Source organism: Anomaloglossus baeobatrachus, chromosome 3, assembly GCF_048569485.1.
Source record: "Anomaloglossus baeobatrachus isolate aAnoBae1 chromosome 3, aAnoBae1.hap1, whole genome shotgun sequence".
NCBI lineage: Eukaryota > Metazoa > Chordata > Amphibia > Anura > Aromobatidae > Anomaloglossus > Anomaloglossus baeobatrachus.
This window is the reverse complement of record NC_134355.1, coordinates 322595496-322617228: the sequence shown is the minus strand read 5'-3', so window position 1 is coordinate 322617228 and position 21733 is coordinate 322595496. Positions and strand designations below refer to the sequence as shown.

Genomic DNA, 21733 nt, shown 5'->3' with positions numbered 1-21733 from the left:
GAAAAAAATTCTTGATCTTGACCCTCAAAAATTCCCCAACAGCGGTTATCACGTCGCTATTGTCGTCAAATTTCTTGCCCCGGAGGTGTTCCTTGAGGCGAGGAAAGAGAGAAGTCACTGGGGGCTAGATCTGGTGAATAGAGGGGGTGTTCCACCAGTTCAAAGCCCACTTCTTGAATTGTTGCCATGGCAACTGCAGCTTTGTGAGCCGGCGCGTTATCTTGGTGAAACAGCACTCCAGCCCGCAGTTTGCCACGCCTTTTCTCCTTGATAGCCTCCCGCAATCTTCTTATTTGTTCTGCGTAGTAGGAGTCCGTAATAGTGGCTCCCTTCTCCAAATAGTCCACCATAATAATTCCTTCAGCGTCCGAAAAAATGGACTCTATAACCTTCCCAGCTGAGCTTGACACTTTGAATTTCTCCGGCGTCGGTTCGTCGGCTCGTTTCCATGTCATCGATTGTTGTTTAGTTTCGGGATAAAAGTGGTGGATCCAGGTCTCGACTCCTGGCTTTATATGTAGCTGTGCGGGGGGGGCTTGGTGTGGGCCAGACGACTTGAACTCCTCTGCCCAGCGGATTCTGCTGGCGGGACCTGAAGTGCCCACCAGCCTAGGGCTCCACACCCTGTAGTGTGCGCTGGGTCCAGGTGGGGGCTGTGGCGCAGCTCTCCCCTCGTGTTCTCCTCACGTCTCACTTGTTCCGTGTCCGACACCATTCAGTGTCCGTGTTCCAGTGTGCGTGTGATGCCTTGCTCCCCTGTGTCAAGCCGCTCCCCCTCGGGTTCAGGAGCTAGTGAGCAGAGGGTCCACTACATCAGTCATGGCCACCCCCAAGTCTCTACCCTAGCCCAGTCCCAGTGAAAGGGCATCTAACTCTATGCTGTGGGGGATTGTGGTGGTTTACCAGCGATGACTTCCTCTGTACCTCTGGTGTGGTACAGTACGCTGTGACGACTAAAGCGTCAGGGGAGCCACAGCTTCATAGCAATATGTGTGGCTGTCACATTCAGGTAGAAACCGAGACCGGAACAAAGATAACATATGTCTGAAAGATAGGTGATATGGCCTAGGTCAGGGGTCTTAGACACGTGAGCCACATGCTGCACTGAGGCTGCATTATGCAGCCCGTAAGCACCGTAGCATCCTCGACAACTTGTGTCCTGGTCAAGGAGGCCACCGACACTAGTTATTTTTTTCAGTTGAATGTGTGTCTTTGGAATAGGATGAGACCATTACTACAAGATGGGTACCAGGATGAGCGTTATTATTACAAGATGGGCACATTACTACAAGAGAGAGACCAGGATGGGGGACATTGCTACAAGAAGTGGAAAAAAATGGAGACATTACTACAAGAATGTTAAAAATATGGTATCACTAAAAATGTGGCCCCTCAAATTCAATTTTTTTTTTGTGTATGGCCCACTTACCCAGCTGAGTGTGAGACCCCTTGTCTAGGGTGTGCATTTTTGACAAGGAAGAGGGAGAGACTTAAAGTGAACCTGTCAGGTACAATATGCATCCAGGCTGGTAAAACTACTGCTTCTCTTCTTCTGTGACTGGAGTGCGGCACTGAGCGCATCCCGCGCTGCTTAACCAGCCCACAAGGTAAGCCGTAGCACAGGCCAGTGTGAGTGTTTATGCAGAGAGCGTGCACATACTCGCATCACGCAGTGGGATTTAAAGGGCCGGCAGCCGGCAAAAACGCGGCTGCCGTCCGAGCACTGCGGTCCCCGCGAATGGGCCAGAGTTTCCCCACCTCTGCTCTACATTGTCTATTCTTACATCACTTAGAATAAAGAATGTGTCTTTTAAGGCTTTCATCAATTTTAATATTTTGTAATGTTTAAAAAATGTAGCAATAATCTAACTTATCAAAACCATAGTAAAAGCAACAATAAATAAATCTATGAAATATAAGCTAAATTCCCTGATCGCACAGTTAGAGGGCGCTTAAATAACGATCATTCTGTTTGCTTATTTATTTGTTTAATTGTGGATGTTTGGGTAAACATATTGCGGTAAAATCCAAAAATAAAGGAAAAGCAAAGAGTTTAGTGTGAAGGCCTCTGAGGCTGTGGGTTGGTGACGCAGATGACTGTATTCCAGAATGTATTTGTGTGAGAGTCTATGTGTGCTTAGAGAAAGGTAAGACTAGCAGAGGAGACAGAGGGGAGCTTTGTGTGCTCGCTCACATCCACTACTGCACAGCTTCTATCTCTCAGTTCTATTTCAAGCTCTAGGAACATGCAGTGGCTTCTCATTACTCTCCTAACCACATACTATCAGCAGGTAAGGTGCCCTACAATTCATTACTTTTCTATATCTCACCAGGTTGACACTGAACTAAGCTCTTATAAAAGTATTAGAGCCTTGAAAAGGCCTTTCAGAATGGCTTACTGTTTCCACTGTGCAATCTCGCTCAGCGTTTTTCTTTACTATACTTTTGCTTCTTCCTTTCTGTGTTTTTGTACAGTTGTAAATGTAATTGGGTACATTGATGTCAACTTTCCTTGTACAGAAGAGCGCTGCCTGTTTATGATGTTTTTACCCACCTGTACCGTCAAAGGCTCGTATGGCGGTGACTCTCCGAGACATGGCTTTACGTGACACAGTTCCCATATTTACCGTATGCCTATCTGTACTGAGGGGCTACGACTTTGACAAATGATTATTTTGACAGCTGAGGAAGCATGCCCACACGCTGATTCAGTTTATTGTGTATGCATTTTGAGTCCATATGCTAAATGCTCACTTTCCGGCATGTGTTGCAATTTGTTTTACGTTCAGAGGTGGAGGGGGGAGATAAGTATCACAGTGGTGTCAATTCCTGCAATGTTAAATTTATGTATTGCTTAATATGACTGTTCGTTCTCCATCATTGCTATGAGGATCACAAAATGTGCTGAAATGACAGTAAAAGTAATTCTGCCTGGCCTAGTGAAAAAGCGAAAGTGTACACATTAACAAAAAACAATTTCAAAATCCTAAATGATCACCGATATTAAATACTGTCTATGTTTTGGTGCTTAACACTAGAAGTCCCAGAGAGGGGTCATTTAACATTTCTACCTTTGGAACCCTATGGAGCTCGAAATTTCTGGGACTTCTAGTGTTAAAGGGAATCTATCACTGAGTTTCTATTACACCATCTGTGAGCAGCATGATGTAGGGCAGAAGCAGAAGAGGGCCTTATGCAAGAAAAATATATGGGCCTTTTTCAGTCTAACATGTCCTCATAAAGCACAAATACAACTGATTAGGAGGCAGAAGTGGGCCCCCTTACATCGTGGGGTCCTGTGTGGCTGCACAGATTGAACTAGTGGTATATTCGCCCCTGATGTAGGTACATAGACACTGATTCCAGTGATGAGTCACTTACTGGACTGCTTGCTGCAGATCTACCAGTTCACTGAATGCTGAGCCCACAACTTTCTGTGCACCCTGTGTATAGGCAAAAAGTTGTCAGTCCGTTAGTGGGTCGGGGTTATACAGTGTTTATGAATATGGAAGATTACATGACAGCAGGTTCAATACCCTTCTTGTGATAACATCACTGTTTTATCAGTAGGAGACTATCAAAACTACAGCAGGCAGTCCAATAAGTGACACAATGCTGCAATCAGGGTCTCTGTCTCTGCATTCTGCTGCTCTTAGATTAGGCGGCAAAAATCTGCTGACAGATTCCTTATAAGCCCTTTGAAAAGGGACAGAGGATGGTTTAAGTAGCAATGCACAACATAAAATAAGGCATTACTATAAATGTAGCCTACATGCCTGTGCTATGAATACAAGTGTAAAGTCATTGCCTCCCTGTCTTTCAATGCTTTGAGGTGGTTTCTTTTTTGGTTTCATCTCATCTGTTTTTGTCTGTTATTTCATAAATTATACTATTTAAAGGGAATCTGTCCGCAGGTTTTTGCTATGTAATCTGAAGGCAGCATGCTGCAAGGTTTAAGACAGAGAATTTAGGAATGCCTGCCTTGTCAAAGTCTAATCTCTTGTTTATTTGCTATGTTTGTTTAAGCAGCAGTACCCTTATCATTGCTAGACTACAATGTCATATGCAAGGCAGTCTGGCACACCCCCTCCTGTGATTGACATCTCACTGTCAATGTACAATCTCTATAGAGAGCCTGGTATGGGCTGCACAACTCAATCAGCTCTTCTAGATGGCTAAATCTAAATATTCTGACTGTTTCAGAAAGGTTGCACCCAATTATCTAAGTGATACATCGCTGGATGCAGGATCTCTTTGGCTACATCCTACTGCTCTCAGATGAGGTAGCAAACATTTGCTGACAGATTCCACTGAAGTATATATACATAAAGACAAACTCACAAACAGTTGATTCCAGAAGTATTTGGACAGCGAGTGACACAATTCTCATAATTTAGCCCCTGTACACCAGTACAATGGATGTGAAACAACTATCCAAATGTAATTCAATTGTAGTCTTTTAGCTTTTGGTCAACAGATTTTAGAAAAATAATACAATAGCCTTTTAGGAATTAAGTAGCCTTTTACATGCTAAAAAGTAAATGGACAAACTATCTTAATTAGCAGAATTTTTATCTTGTGAAATGTATTTTTATTTCAGGTTTTTAGTTATAACAACTTATATAATAAGGAAAGGGTTTAAGGAATAAATGGAATATTTATTACCTCTATAAGGAAAAATGGAGATAAGGAAAACAACTTATAATATGGGGAAAAACAAAAACAAAGTTAAAGGTCATGCTGAGATATAAAATACACTCAATGATACTTCAATGTCCATATAACTAAAGTTATTTAAATTGAAGAACATACAAATGGACATATAACGATCCATTAAATTCTTCTTTCTTGTAGTCTAGTGTCGTAACTTCTTGTCTTTAGCTTTAAGAATACGGGAGGAGTCTGGATTTAGGACGAAATGTGTTGTTCAAAAATTTCCATAGTTGAGAATAACTTAAGAAATTAATGGATCTGACCACTTGTGATAATTCGAAAGTCCTATAAGTGGAAACTGTTAAATAATATCTTAGCTGGTTGGAGGTTCTATAAGTTTCAATTTGGCGGCAATAACAGTTTTAGTACCTAAAAAAGTATGTATTGCAATACGTCTAGTATTTAGGGGGTATTTTCAGCCCCTCAGATAGAAGAGCTAGTTGAAGAGAAAACTGCAGTGATGTCTTAGTGATTTTAGACGCTAGAGCAAAAACTTTCTTCCAATGTAAAATATTGAATGATTTTCTCAAAAAGAATCGACCAAATGACCTACTGTATTTGTCCACAGTTCCTCCAGCAATATTTAGATTGTGTAGGAAAAGCTCTATTTCATAGGAATATAAAAGGAATATAATACCATGATGATAATAACTTGAAGTGAGCTTCACGTAAAGTTGTGAAAGAATAAGTCTCATTTAGTGCTTTATACCAATTTTCTATATCAAAATGTTTCTGAATATTATTTTTCCACTTGATTATGTTTGATTTTTTTAACCTAATTAATTAGTAGTATGTTTTAATACTTGCAAGAAAATACTTTGCAGCCATTCGCAGCCAATTGTTTTTGCCATTTGGGTTTTGCACTGCAAAGCTGAGTTTTTGCCCACATTTCTGCCACAAAAAGGCTGCAGTTTTAACTGCATAGTGGGGTTTAGAAACCCAAATTTCCATAGACTATTCTTGAAAAGCAGAACACATCCATTTTGGCATTAAACGCTGCAGTTGAAAAAGCAGGTAAAAAGCAGGTAAAAAGCAGGTAAAAAGCAAAGTGTGGTCTTAGCCTAAGTCCATGTGCACACGGTGAGTTTCTTACCTCAGTATTTGTAAGGCCACATGCACACGTTGAGTATTTGGTGAGTTTTTTACCTCAGTATTTGTACGGCTATATCCACAAATGAGTGTTTGGTGAGTTTTTTTACCTCAGTATATGTAAGGCCACATGTACACACATTGAGTATTTTCTGAGTTTTTTACCTCAGTATATGTAAGGCCACATGTACACACATTGAGTATTTTCTGAGTTTTTTACCTCAGTATATGTAAAGCCAAAACCAGGAGTGGGTAAAAAATCAGAAGTGGTGCACGAGTTTCTAATATACTTTTCCTCTGAATGTTCCACTCCTGCTTTTGGATTACAAATACTGAGGTAAAAAATTCACCAAACACTCAATGTGTGCATGTGGCCTCACTGTAGTTGTCTTCAGTTTCTGCTTCTTTGTAGGTGTTTCTATCCTAGGCCACATGCACATGTTGAGTATATGGAGAGTTTTTTACCTCATTATTTGTAAGGCCACATGAATATATTGAGTTTTTGATGAGTTTTTACCTCAGTATTTATAAGGTCATGTACACACATTAAGTATTTGGTGAGTTTCTTATCTCAATATATGTAAGGCCACGTGCACACATTGATTATTTAGAGAGTTTCTTACCTCAGTATTTGTAAGTCCATGTACACAAATTGATTATTTGGGGAGTTTTTTACCTCATTATTTGTAGCCAAAACCAGAAGTGGGTAAGAATTGCAGAAGTGGTGAACGAGTTTCTAATATACTTTTCCTCTGAATGTTCCACTCCTGCTTTTGGCTACAAATACTGAGGTAAGAAACTCACCAAATACTCAACGCGTGCACGTGGCCTTACATATACTGAGGTAAGAAACTCACCAAATACTCAATGTGTGCACGTGGCCTCACTGTAGTTGTCTTCAGTTTCTGCTTCTTTGTAGGTGTTTCTATCCTAGGCCATGTGCACACGTTGAGTATTTGGTGAGTTTTTACCTCAGTATTTGTAAGGCAATATGCACACATTGAGTATTTTGTGAGTTTTTTACCTCATTGTTGGTAAGGCAAAACCAGAAGTGGGTAAACAATACAGGAGTGGTGACATGTTTCTATTGGTGTTGGTGATTTCACAAGTGCATTCCTTCTTTTTTAAGAATTTACCACATTCTTGATTTAACACTACTAAAGTGTCTACTATCTCTGTATTAGGCCAATAGTCCAATAAGGTATGAGCCTGTAAGAATAGAGGGACTATATAAAAATGGCTGCAAAAACTAATTGGCTAATGCATTATTTTGTAAAAGCCAATACCGAAAGGTAAAAATCCATCCTTCAATACATAATAGAGTTAACTGATTTTAAGAGGTAAAATTATAACAACTATGTCACTGTCTAAATATTTCTGGACTCATCTTCTGTATAATGTACACTGCCCCAAAAATCCAGCAGCACTCCAAGGTTCGGGTAAAAAAACAAAAAAAAACCTAAAAAAACCCCACAGTGTAAATCCATGTTGATTGCCTGATTTCAGTTCACTTATTGGAGTTTATTTGCAGTTTGTTTACAGCATTGAAGAAACTGCAAACTTAGTTATGACAGCGGACAAACCTGCAGAGTCGGAGGTCTACCAGAGGAGGCAGTTTTGTCACTGGCCGTGCAAATGCTCACATAAGCGTTCATGTCCATTGGGTGTAAGCCTGGTCAAAGATGGCTGTGGATGCTGTAAAATTTGTGCTAAACAATTGGGGAAAAGTTGTAACGAAGCCGAAGTATGTGATCACCACAGAGGTCTGTACTGTGACTACTCCGCTGATGCACCCAAGTATGAAGTTGGGATTTGCAAATGTAAGTGTTTTTTCCAAAATATTCTCAATCGCTTATTGTACCAAATGTTTAGAGATTCTCCAATAACTAATCCAATATGGCTGCCATTACTTATTTCAGGTTGCTTCTTATCCTGGGTATACATTAGGAGAGGTTACAGTCTTATAGTATAGCAAGTTCCTGTCAACTCAGGCATATCATTGTGAATGAGCAGAACGTACCTGCTTCCTCACTCTGATAGGCACAGGACACAGGAGGAAGATGGCCTCCTCAACTCAGTGAGCCCAAATACTCTGTTGTAAACTGTCAGGATGACAATTGTACTCTACCACAAGCCACTCTTAATATGACAATGTACAGCAAAGCATGGAAACTTCACTGCGTGGTGTGGGCTTTTCTCCTCCTGGTCTGTGTCATGGTGTGAACCTGTCAGGTTGAGTGAGCATATTAGATATAAATGGAAAGAGAGATGCATATGGTGTCATATGCAGCACTGCAGCAATTTTTTATTCTACCATAAGCTACTTCCCTAACCTCACCCAGTCCTTGATATGTGCCCACACAGAAATATTTATCCTAGTGAAGCCCATAAGTGTTCTCACACAGTATAATACCCATTTCATTGCCCTCACTTCACAAAATATGATACCCACAGAGCCCCCCAACACAATATGGTGAAACACAGTAAAACTCCATACATTTTGATGCCCCCCACAAAGTACTATACCCCATACAGCACCACACACCTGTGATGCCCATAACAGGCGCATCAGGAGCAGTTTTAGTTATTGCTCTTTACATAGTGAGTTGCAACTGTAACTACACCGCGGCACTGTCTGACGGCTGGCTCTGTACTGATGGAATGCAATGGATGTTAGCCAGTGCTGAGGTATGGTTACAGCCGCTGCTCATTATGCACTGAGCACTAACTGAAACTGCTCCGGCTGCACATCTATGACTGACAGACAGCTCTCTACTGATGGAATGTGCCGGGGTGTGGTTACAGCTGCTGCTCACTATGCACTGAGTGCTAACTGAAACTGCTCCGGCTGCACATCTATGACTGACAGACAGCTCTCTACTCATGGAATGTGTCGGGGTATGGTTACAGCCGCTGCTAACTATGCACTGAGTGCTAACTGAAACTGCTGCGGACGTGCGTCCATGACTGACAGCCAGCTCTGTACTGATGGAATGCAAAGTTCACTGTCAGTCAGTGCTGGGATATAGTTACAGCCGCTGCTTACTATGCACTGAGCTCTGACTGAAACTGCTCTGACTACTCTATGACTAAAAGCCAAAGATTGCTGGGAGGAATAAAGCTCATTTCCTCCTGGTAGTCAAGCTTTTAGTGCAGCGGTCAAGCAGTTTAAGAATGCTATTAACCGGGAAATTATCCTCATATATATATAGCATAATAGAGTTTTTTTTACATGACAGATTCCCTTTGACATCATATTCTGTTGATAGTACATATGATTTGTTTAGTAATTGGTAAGATTTTTTACAATTTGTAATAATTTAAAAGAAAAAGTATTTGCAGTAATATTTATTGGCAGGTAGATATAAAATATTATCAAAGAAACTGCCAAATAAATAATGTTACAAAGTACATATACAGTATTCACATGTACCTTTATGATCATAGTGTTATATTTAGTATTTAACAATCCTTAATATTTTATGTTTATTTTAGACAAGCTATATAAGTCAATAATACCTTTACCATTACAAAAAAGGTCATTTTCCTCTGTAGTTGTGGAGTCCTAAATATCCATAAACTGCAGCTCCTCTGGCCTTCTAACATTGACTGACAGCTTTTCCCCAGTACTGTACATTAGAGAAAAGCAATGTCAGGGGAGCTGTAACTCACGGAGTATGATGAACATGATATTGTGATTCAAGAAAACTTATATAAGAAGACGAATAGGCTACACAGTGCTACAATCAGGGTCTGTTAGTATTTAAAAGAAACCTTTCATTAACCTGCCCCCTATTTTCTTGCAATCGCTGTCCTCCTTCCCTGCTCCGTATGGATGACGCATACAACATAGTGGTGGGCGGACCTGCAGACATCTGGGATCAGTGGGTCCAACTTAGTTAAATAAAAAACCACAGTTCCGGCCCGGAATTAATCCCAGATACCCGGACGTCGGTCCTTATATAAGTCTATGGGGACCCAAATCTGGCATTTTAAAATGGCGGTAGAAGACATAGGGGGATTAGAACAAGTACTTTATATTTACCAGTCTCCTACGCAGCTGTATTGCTATTACTGGGGCCGCTCATTAACCTCATACATATGTACTGCTTTGCTCGCCCACCGGCAGTCCCTGTGTCTGTAATTGATAGATACTGCGCCCCCAACCTTTGAGACAGCGTGTTTGTCTGCATCCAATCACAGATGCTGTATGTGTCCCAATCATGGTGTAAAAACAAATAAAGAAATAAGTTGGTGTAGGGTCCCCTTATATTATGATACCCAACACACTTAAAGCATACTGCTACAGGCTGAAGCCCCCATCCTCGTGCTTATCTTCATTGTGTATTAAAATAAGAGGAACCCCATGTGGCTTTTTTTAATTATTTAAATAAATAATTGTAAAAAATTACATGCGGTATTCTCAGGCTGGGGAGGCCCATGGTTATAGACTCCCCTAGGCTAAAAATAGCAACCTGCAGCCGTCCAGAATTGTCGCATCCATTACATGTGCCAATTTCGGCACTATACCTGATGTGCTGGCAATCGGGGTAATAAGCGGTTAATGACAGCTCACAGCTGCCACTAAGCCCTAGATTAATAATGGGACCCCCCCATTACTAATCTGTAAGTGAAAAGAAATAAACACAAATTTTGAAAAAATCTTTTATTTGAAATAAAATACAAAAGAAAACACCCACTTTCTCCAATTTTAACCCTCCAAACACCCATTTCCGAAGTAATCCACATGAGGTCCCATGATGATTCCAGCTCTGCTGGATAATGAAGTCACAGGGCGTGAGCATGGAACATGTCTGCATACTGTGGGTTTCAGGCAGAGAATGACTGAGTCGCAGCTATGAGTGGTGACATCACTGGAAGCTCTCATGGTACCCCACCATTGACTGCAGGTAAACTGATTTCAGGTGACCTCATTAAACTCAGTGACCTCACCTCTGTGAGTATGCGTTATGATGTGGTTTTGATGCTTTTTCTGCCAGAGATGCAGATTTGGTGCAGGAATATGGTATAAAAATTTCAGCACCAAATCTGCATCTATTGACAAAAATATGGTTTGGTGGGGTTTTCTGTCTGGAGATGCAAATTTGGTGCTGAAATCTGGTAGAGATTTTTCAGCACCAAATTTGCATCTCCCAACTGAAAGCTGCATTGAAACAGCATCAGAACCATTTTTGTGCATTTTTTGGCCAAGAGATGCAGATTTCGTGCTGAAATTTTTACAATGTATTACTGCACCAAATACCAAATCTGCATCTCCCGGCCAAAAATCACACTATTGCATATGGTGTACAATTTTCAGCACCAAATCTGCATTTCTTGGCAAAAAACTGTGGTTTTCTGCCAGGCGATGCAGGTCTGTGAATTCAGTGACCTCACTGAGGGAAGTTCACTGAGTTCATTGAGGTCCTCTGAGGGGAGGATACCTGCGGTCAAAGGTACCGGGTTGTGGGAACCTCAAGCTGTAACCGCAACTAACCTTATTGATGTCACCGTTCATCGATATTCATCAATGCGGCTCATTTTCTGCCTGAAGTTACAGCAGGCAGTCATGTTCTATGGCTGCTTGCTCTCAGTTCAGATATAGCAGAGCTAGAATTGTCGTGGGACCTCGTGTGGAATTACTTTGAACCTGGGTCTTTTGGGGGTTAATAAAGTGGTGAAAGAGAGTGAGTTTCTTTTGTATTTTATTTCAAATAAAGGATTTTTTCAGTGTTTGTGCCTATTTATTTTCATTTACTGATTAGTAATGGGGGGGGGGTTCATAGACCCTACCCATTACTAATCTTGGGCTTAATAGCAGCTGTGGGCTGCTATTAACCACTTATTCACATGATTTCCACCGCACCAGTGCAATCGGGAAGAGCTGAGTCAAGTTCTGGGATTGTCTCTTCTAATGAATGCAAAAATCCTGGGTGGTTGAAGGGTGCTATTTTTAAGCTGGGAGGGCCCAATAAGCATGGGTCTCCCAGCATGAGAATACCAGCCCTCAGCTGTTGGGCTTTTTCTTGGCTGGGTATGAAAATTGGGAGGGACCGCACATCGTTTTTAAAAAGTGATTTATTAAAAAAAAAGCCGCATGCGGTTCCTCTTATTTTGATACACAGCAAAGATAAGCACATGACTGGAGTCTGAATCCTGTAGCTGTGGGCTTTATCTGTGCTACTAATATCAATATATAGGGGGACCGCACTGCATATTTTAAATGTATTTATTTATTTTACACCAGCAGTATAACCCTGTCAGAGAGGGTGGGGTCCAAGTCACATACACTGGTGGGTGGAGAAAGCAGTGAATATGTATGAGGGATAATTATTGGCCCCAGAATTAGCACTGCATCCGCTGGGAAACTTGGTAAGTATGTCCTGCTGTATTCCTTCCTTATTTTCTTTCTTTTGCAGGCCCTCTACACCATTTGCAGCACCTTACACCATTTTATAACACATAAGTTTTGCCTCCCATTGATTTCAATGGGTTCGGCTTGTATCAGCGATCTGATCGGTGAACCCAGGGCGGTTTTATCCCGATCCGATCCTCAGCAGGATCACTCATCTCTGACACCTGTTCAGTATTTTGTAGACTCTTCTGCTTTTGGTATACAAATACTCATGACATACAGATGTGTGAATGAGGCCTTACTTTTCTTTGCTGGTTACATATGTCACACTGGCAACACCCCATTTTATTAAAAAGAAGCTTTGGAGACAGATTTTCATGCAGTGTCCACTCATAGCCTGGAACAGCTCATTTACATATAAGGCAATTGTGGAATTTCTCTGTTATAAAACATCAGATCCTAGATATCAGGTATTATTTTATTCAGCTTCCTATGACCTACAAGGCCATATAGACGGTTTAGGAGGGTAGGACCTACTTATAGATCACCTTCAAAAAGAGCCTTTCACCAGGGCGATTTTATTCATGCTGCTACCTTGACTATTGCTTTTTTATATATACTGTACATCTGACATACAGTTCCTGAGCTATGGGCCTTTTTCTTTGGTGATAATTTTATCACCCTTGTCATTAAGAGTGACCCAGGGCTACAGCTCATAATTCTGATATGAACACATTAGCTGCATTCACTGTAAAATGCTAATAATTACAGTCAAAATATTCAGTATAAGTTCCCTCAGCTTCAAAAAAAATCACTAACGCCTTAATATTTTATCACAGACAGAGCAAAAAAGTGCACCATTTTTATGGACTGTCCTGTAATTTCTGAATGGTTGGCAACCCAGCCACAGAGGGAGCTTATAAGAGCTAGAAGCATATTGTTTACTAGAAGAAGGCCCGATTCTACGCATCGGGTATTCTAGAATTTACGTATTGTGTAGTTCATGTATGATTTTTGTTATATATATAGATGTTGTTGTGTGTAGTTACCAAGTGTTTGTGTAGGGCGCTGTACATGTTCTGGGTGTTGTCTGGGTGTGGCGGGGGGTGAGAGCGGTGTTGTATGTGTGTTGCGTGTGTTGCGTTGTTTGTGGAGCGCTGTGTGTCTGTAGCGTTGTGTGTGTGTGTGTGTGTGTGTGTGTGTGTGTTGCGCGGTTTGTGTGTGTGTGGTGTGTTTTGGGGGAGGTATGTTTTGTGCAATTTGTGTGTTGTGCGGTATGTGCGTATATTTATGTATGCCGCGGTGTTTGTGTGTTGGGTGTTGTGTGTGTGCAGCGTTGTCTGTGTGTGTGGGTGTCTGTGTAGGGCGGTGTTTGTGGTTCCCAGTGTGTGTGTGTGTGTGTGTGGGGGGGGGGGGAGGTGTGCACCTCCCATCGTGCTCCATCCCCCATGCTGCGCACCCCCCATCGTGCTCCATCCCCCATGCTGCGCACTCCCCATCGTGCTCCATCCGCCATGCTGCGCACTCCCAAACGTGGTCCATCCGCCATGCTGCCCACTCCCAAACGTGCTCCATCCGCCATACTGCGCACTCCCAAACGTGCTGCATCCCCCATGCTGCGCACTCCCAAACGTGCTCCATCCGCCATGCTGCGCACTCCCAAACGTGCTCCATCCGCCATGCTGCGCACTCCCCATCGTGCTCCATCCGCCATGCTGCGCACTCCCAAACGTGCTCCATGCGCTGTTACGAGGGGGACCCGGGGAAGCGTGCCAAGATGGGAAATGGACAGCTTCCACCGGTCAATGTCCACTGTGCGGTGTAAGGGACCGCTGCTATGGTCAGGAAAGAGTGAGCGGGTTGCTGCTAGTGATCGTCTGGAACGTCACAGACGATCTATGTACACCGGTCCGCCCTAACCCGTGAGGGTTGTATGGCTCGGAGCTTCTCGTACGGTGTACCTGTTGCACGGGGACGCACAGAGGTGCCTACACACGTGTGCCAGCGGGAGTCACAGGAATATGGCACGGGGGTAGCACAGAGGTGCCCACGCACGTGTGCTTCAGAAACCAAGTGAGTCCGACAGACTCGAGGAGCTCACCTGGGACAGGAACACAGCCTGCTAAACGGGATACTGCCGGAGCAGCAAGGCAGGGGCAAGACCTGCAAACTAGGTGCTGCCTGAGCAGCAAGGGCAAAGCCCACAAAAGACAATAGTGCCTGAGCAGTAGCGTGGCAGCACGCTGCCAGACATCCAAACATAGAAAGACGGTCGCGCACCGCCATGATGGCAGGGGGAGCTTTTAAGGAGGTGTAGCTCCACCCAAGGGCGGGCGCGAGACGGGCATGACCCAATCAGGGTTCGTGACGTCCTGGCCCAGCCAGTCAGGATTCAGTACATCACCAGCCTCGTCATGGGGCCATGTGATATCAGTGAGCGAATCAGAAGACGTCACGTGGAGCACATGCTCATCTTCCTGCCTCTGGGTCATAAAGGCGGGATCCTCGGTTTCACAATGTGCAGAGACATGGGAAGTCTTGCTGCTTCCCTGAGCATCTATTCTTTGCACACTGCACAACCTCCCAGAGCATCTGTGATGCTGAGCAGGAGAGCTTGTGGCAGGCAAGGGATGGGAGACCGCTCCATTCCTTGCAAGGGGAGAACCACTAGGTGTCACCCTTCTGCTATGTCTCTGAGGAGGCAACTCCTGCAGACTGCGCAGTCTCCTAGACCTTTGGCGCTGCTGAGCAGGAGGGCTCGTGGCAGACAAGGAATGGGGGACCACCTCACTCCTTGCAACAGGAGAGCCACGACGTGTAACATTACCCCCCCATCTAGGGCCCCCCTCCCGCCTGCGCTTCAAGGCTGCCACCAAACCCGGGGCATGGACATTACCCTCCAATTCCCAGGACCTATGCTTCGGTCCACGACCGACCCACTCCACGAGGAAGTACCTCTTGCCCTGTACAACTTTTTACCAGCCTCGCTACTTCAGGGTCGTCGGACGAGGAGTCGGCCGTCGGCCACCAATCATGCCTGGCCTCTAGGACTCTGGTCCTTTTGGCCCAGAAGGAGCCCCCGACCTTGGAGGTATGGTCCCAGGACAGCATATCGTTCCGTAGCCCAGGGGGAACGAGGGTCTGGCCAGGTGGCACCTGGTCTAGGGTAGTGGGTGGCCTGGTGGTCCCGAGGTGCTCCCTACATGACCCTGCCCAGGACGAGATCTCCCCTGTTGCCCAATTGAGTATCGGAGCATGCCGTTTCAACCAGGGGAGTCCCAGTAGGATCTCATCCGTCCCTTCTGGAAGCACCAGAAAGGACACCTGCTCATGGTGGCCTGGTTGTACATCCATCCTGAGAGGGACGGTGATCTGGGTAATGGGATTGACAAGGAGGGACCCGTTGACTACCCGGATACTGATTGGTTTAGGCAACAGGACCAGGGGGACAGAGTACCTAGTTGCCAGGGATGCCGAAATGAAATTGCCGTCAGCGCCGGAGTCCAAGCAAGCCTGGGCAGAGAAGACAGTGGTGCCGAACTGCAACTGGGCGCTGATGGTTAACCTAGAAGGAGAGGCAGCGTCTAGGATCCCCCCTTTGATGGAAACTAGACGCTGTCTTTTTTCCGATGGTTTCAAACATCGGGTAGCTATATGTCCCCTCTGCCCACAGGCAAAGCAAACGACCGAAGGCCGAGAACCTGTGGTAGAGGAGACCACTTTGGACACTTCCATTGACTCCACGGAGTCGTCAACAGGACTGGCTGGGAGACCTGTCTGGTGGGGAAGAGGAGTCAGAGGCTCTGTAGGCCAGGTAGACGTGGGTGCCGAAGAGACCTCGAGCCCCCGCTCCGCGTGGCGGATGTCTATGCGAGAGACAAGCCGAATCAAGGACTCTAAGGTGGTCGGCACGTCACGCGTGGCCAGCGCGTCTTTGACGAACCCTGCCAGCCCCTCCCAGAACACAGGGACCAGGACTTTATCTGGCCAGTCCAGCTCTGCGGCGAGTGTCCTGAATTGCACCGCAAAGTCCCCGACTGAAGTGGACCTCTGCCGAAGGCGTAGGAGCCGCAGCGCAGAGTCGTGGGTGACTTGAGGCCCGAGGAACACCTTTCTCATGGCCTCAAGATAAACTGGAAGGTGATTCACCACCCGATCTCCGCGCTCCCACAACGGCGTGGACCATTTTAGCGCTTTCCCTGTGAGCAGGGACTGGACGAAGGCTACCTTCGCCTTCTCAGTAGCGTAATCAGTCGCGGACAACTCCAAGTAGGTGGTAACCTGGTTTATGAATCCACGGCACTCGGAGCCCTCTCCGCTGAAGCGCTCTGGGAGCGCAAGGCGAGGCGACCTTCCGCACAATTCCACAGCCTGAGTAGCCGCCTGGGTGGCGACTGTCGCTAGAGCAGCCTTATCGGGGGAAGACCGCTCCACTGCTGCCAATCATGACTCCAACTGCTGCACATAACGCAGCAACTGCTGCTGCTCTTCCGCCATAGCCAGACCTTTGGCGCGACCGTAATGTTACGAGGGGGACCCGGGGAAGCGTGCCAAGATGGGAAATGGACAGTTTCCGCCGGTCAAGGTCCACTGTGCGGTGTAAGGGACCGCTGCTATGGTCAGGAAAGAGTGAGCGGGTTGCTGCTAGTGATCGTCTGGAACGTCACAGACGATCTATGTACACCGGTCCGCCCTAACCCGTGAGGGTTGTATGGCTCGGGGCTTCTCGTACGGTGTACCTGTTGCACGGGGACGCACAGAGGTGCCTACACACGTGTGCCAGCGGGAGTCACAGGAATATGGCACGGGGGTAGCACAGAGGTGCCCACGCACGTGTGCTTCAGAAACCAAGTGAGTCCGGCAGAGACTCGAGGAGCTCACCTGGGACAGGAACACAGCCTGCTAAACGGGATACTGCCGGAGCAGCAAGGCAGGGGCAAGACCTGCAAACTAAGTGCTGCCTGAGCAGCAAGGGCAAAGCCCACAAAAGACAATAGTGCCTGAGCAGTGGCGTGGCAGCACGCTGCCAGACATCCAAACATAGAAGGACGGTCGTGTGTCGCCCTGGGCAAGCCAGGGGACACAGGTCACACACCACCACACCCTACATCCCAGTTAGGAACACCAAAGCTAACCAAAAATCCTTGTTGCCTTCCTCCAGAGGCTGATGATTCACACCAGGGGGTGGGCCAGGCGGTTGGCTCCGCCCACCGAGGAGTTCACAGCTCTGGAGGCGGCGGAAACCAGGCAGATAAGCTAGGGGAGTGAAGGAGTAAACAGCTAAGATGAGTTAAGGAAGTGAAAGTAGAAGGAAGTAAAGTGGTAAAGGAGGAAAGCAAGAGTGGTGACAGAGAGAAAGCCTGAAGTAGTCCAGCTGTGTGCAGGACAGGTCAGCAAGGTCAGCAACGGCGGTGACTGTCTGGAGGGGGACTGTTTGGAAGTTCCTGGAAGGACCGCGGACGGGTAGTGGCCCGGCGGTCTGGAGCAGTGTTCCGAAGGACAGTCAGCACCAGGGCAGGGGCCTCTCGGACCCCGGCAAGGCTAGGAGTCGCCAGAATTTGCCAAATCCGTCAGTGAAGGGGACGTAGATCCCCCAACAACCAAGTCCCGATTGAAGGCAACAGCCCAACCAGAGTAGGAGAGACACCGCCACCGCCAAGGCACCAGTTTCTCAGGGCCAGCGCCTGCGGGCAAAGAGTAGAGCTCCCCCGGTCCAGCTTGAAGCCGGGGAGCGGGTTACCGGTGGGGACCCATCGCAACCAACAAGTAAACAAAGGTGCAAGGAAGAGGGACATCACCGTCACCTACTGGGAGAGCAAGTGCAGCCGTCCGTGGGACTGTCTTACCAGCCGTTTGGTTTACCGTAAAAACTGTGTCAACGTCTCAGGCTGAGTGAGTACCACAGTGCCGCAAGGCACAGCGCTGCCCCCGCGTCCCTGCGCCCACCAGGCCCTGCACCTCCCAAGCCATCACCGGGCCCCGGGATCACCAACCCCTACCCACGGAGGGGCAACACAACACCTGGCTGCTCCGCATCACCATCCCCGGGACCCCCATATAGAGCAGCGGTGGTGAAATCACCACAACCGTGGGTGGCGTCACGGACAATAAACTATCCCCACACCCAACAAACCCCCCTTTCACTCACGGGCGAGGAGTGCCGCTCGAGAAACCCCCGGGATCCGGCCCACCGCTCGAGCCACCACTGAGCAGCAGCAGCCGGACCCGAGCAGTAGGGGGTGAGCGTAGTATGCTGACACACTCCTCCCCACCCGCGACAGTCGCACACTGCCATGATGGCAGGGGGAGGCGCCAAGGGCGGGCGCGAGACGGGCATGACCCAATCAGGGTTCGTGACGTCCTGGCCCAGCCAGTCAGGATTCAGTACATCACCAGCCTCGTCATGGGGCCGTGTGATATCAGTGAGCGAATCAGAAGACGTCACATGGAGCACATGCTCATCTTCCTGCCTCTGAGTCATAAAGGCGGGATCCTCGGTTTCACAATGTGCAGAGACATGGGAAGTCTTGCTGCTTCCCTGAGCATCTATTCTTTGCACACTGCGCAACCTCCCAGAGCATCTGTGATGCTGAGCAGGAGAGCTTGTAGCAGGCAAGGGATGGGAGACCGCTACATTCCTTGCAAGGGGAGAACCACTAGGTGTCACCCTTCTGCTATGTCTCTGAGGAGGCAACTCCTTCAGACTGCGCAGTCTCCTAGACCTTTGGCGCTGCTGAGCAGGAGGGCTCGTGGCAGACAAGGAATGGGGGACCACCTCACTCCTTGCAACAGGAGAGCCACGACGTGTAACAATCCGCCATGCTGCGCACTCCCAAACGTGCTCCATCCGCCATGCTGCGCACCCCCCATCGTGCTCCATCCACCATGCTGCGCACTCCCAAACGTGGTTCATCCGCCATGCTGCGTGCTCCATCCGCCATGCTGCGCACTCCAAAACGTGCTCCATCCGCCATGCTGCGCACTCCCAAACGTGCTCCATCCGCCATGCTGCGCACTCCCCAACGTGCTCCATCCGCCATATTGCGCACTCCCAAACGTGCTCCATCCGCCATACTGCGCACTCCAAAACGTGCTCCATCCGCCATGCTGCGCACTCCCAAACGTGCTCCATCTGCCATGCTGCGCACTCCCAAACGTGCTCCATGCTACGTGCTCCATCTGCCATGCTGCGCACTCCCAAACGTGCTCCATCCGCCATGCTGCGTGCTCCATCCGCCATGCTGCGTGCTCCATCCGCCATGCTGCGCACTCCCAAATGTGCTCCATTCGCCATGCTGCGCACTCCCAAACGTGCTCCATCCGCCATGCTGAGCACTCCCCATCGTGCTCCATCTGCCATGCTGCGCACTCCCAAACGTGGTCCATCCGCCATGCTGCGCACTCCCAAACGTGGTTCATCCGCTATGCTGCGCATTCCCAAACGTGGTCCATCCGCCATGCTGCGCACTCCCAAACGTGCTCCATCCGCCATGCTGCGTGCTCCCTCCCCCATGCTGCGCACCCCCCATCGTGCTCCATCCCCCATGCTGCACCAGCATCAGCCTCTCTGCCCGCAGCATCAGCCTCTCTCCTCCCAGCATCAGCCTTTTCTGTCCCTAGCATCAGCCTCTCTTCTCCCAGCCTCCTCCAGCACGCCGTGCTCCTCTGCCGACACAGATCCGATCGCATACGCATACACTCACGCACACCCGATCGCATACACTCACGCACACACACATTGACGATATTGCACATACGCGCTCACACTCACAACATCCGAAGATACCACATGCTTCTGGCCATGTGATCCTCCGGCAGGTCCTGGAAGTTCACTGCACAGTATCGCCGCCGAGAAGCAAGCGATATCCCAGGATGTTGTGAGTGTGTGGATGCGATGTGATGTGTGTGTGAAAGTGAGTGTGATCTGATGTGAGTGTGTGTGCGTGCGTGTGTGTATGTTCCGCCGCTGCAGGACCTTGATGCGCTGGTAACTATGCTACCATGGTTACCAGCGTATCCCGTATCCCGCTCTTAGGGGAGCCCACACCAGCATACGGCGGCAACCCCAGCAATGCGAGGGTATGTGTCGACTGGGTTGGCGGTGTACGCTGATGTGGGCTCCCGGGGGTACAGTACTCACCTGGGAGTCGTGACTCCGTGTCGATCGGTTCGGGGAATGCGTGCGGGGCCAGAGCGAGCGTGCATTGCGTGAGGGGGGCGGGGCGTGGGCGAGCGGCCAATCCGTGCGGGGGGGCGGGACCATGGCGAGCCCAGCGGCCAATCAGCTTTGTGTCACCGTAAGGACACAATTTTGGAGCAAGACAGACAGACAGACAGAATAAGGCAATTATATATATAGATATATTGACCTCAATAGTAATGTAGTGTGCAGTACAATGCTAATCTCACCAATCTAATCTCATCGATGATAGAATTTCATACATAAACTTTATGGCTATGAAAGGAATTTGGACATTTTAACAGTTTTCTTGATATATTAACCCCTACAGCTCCGGGCAATTTTCCATTTTTCTTTTTTGTGTTTTGTTCTCCTTCTTCCGAGAACTGTAACATTTTTATTTTTCCTTCAGTATAGCCATTTAGGGCTTATTTTTTGCGGGACAAGTTGTACTTTTGAATGAAACAATTAGTTTTACCATATAGTGTACTGGTAAATGGGAAAAAATTCCAAGTGCGGTGAAATTGCAAAAAAGGTGTAATTGCACAACTGTTTTTGGGATATTTTATTCACCATGTTCATTATATGGTAATACTGATGTGTTGTTATGATGCCTTAGGTCAGTATGAGTTCTGAAATACCAAACATGTATACTTTTACTTTTATCTAAGGGGTTACAAAAAAATCAGAAGTTTACATCATTTTCTGAGACCCATAGCGTTCTCATTTTTCAGGATCTGGGGCTCAGTGAAAGCTTTTTTTTTTTGTGTCTTGAACTGACATTTTTAATGATACCAGTTTTCTTGCGGATGCTACATTTTGATCGCCTGTTATTGCATTTTAAATACATTTTGTAGCCAGCCAAAAATGTCAATTTGGTGTTTGGATTTTTTTTCTCACCACATCGTATACTGATCAGATTAGTTGATTTTATATTTTGATAGATCGGGCATTTCTGAATGCGATGATACCAAATATGCGTATATTTTTTAACTGTTTTATTTTCAATGGGGCAAATGGGAGTGATTTGAACTTTTAGGTTTTTTTCATATTTTTTAAAACTTTTTTTTACATTCTTTATTTATTTTACTAGTCCCCCTAGGGGACTTTATCACTGCACATTTTGAGTGCAGCGTTCCTGTGAGAGCCAGCGATCTCTCTGCTAGCACCGGATATAAATCATGACAGCGTCAGGAGTCATCACATGACACGTCGCTACCATGGCAACCATCGTCACATATTGACAGCGCAATCTAAGTGGTAAGCAGGCATAGTTGAATTGCGGATCCACCCGCACTTGTTAGCCCCATATGTCTGCTGTTTAAATCAGCAGACATGTGGAAGGATCACTGCCGGCTCACCGCAGCAGCTGGCGGTAATTACCTCTATATGACCAA

At 46.8% G+C, this 21733-nt stretch overlaps 1 protein-coding gene across 1 annotated transcript in view; it reads left to right on the top strand.

Annotated features, from left to right (window-relative positions):
- The first annotated feature begins 2246 nt into the window (after positions 1–2246).
- Positions 2247–21733, top strand: part of CCN6 (cellular communication network factor 6) — a 46414-nt gene continuing 26927 nt past the window's right edge. Inside the window, exons 1-2 of the mRNA XM_075341486.1 lie at positions 2247–2291; positions 7334–7622. Of these exons, the coding sequence (XP_075197601.1) occupies positions 2247–2291; positions 7334–7622 (334 nt within the window). The remainder of the gene's footprint in view (positions 2292–7333; positions 7623–21733) is intronic.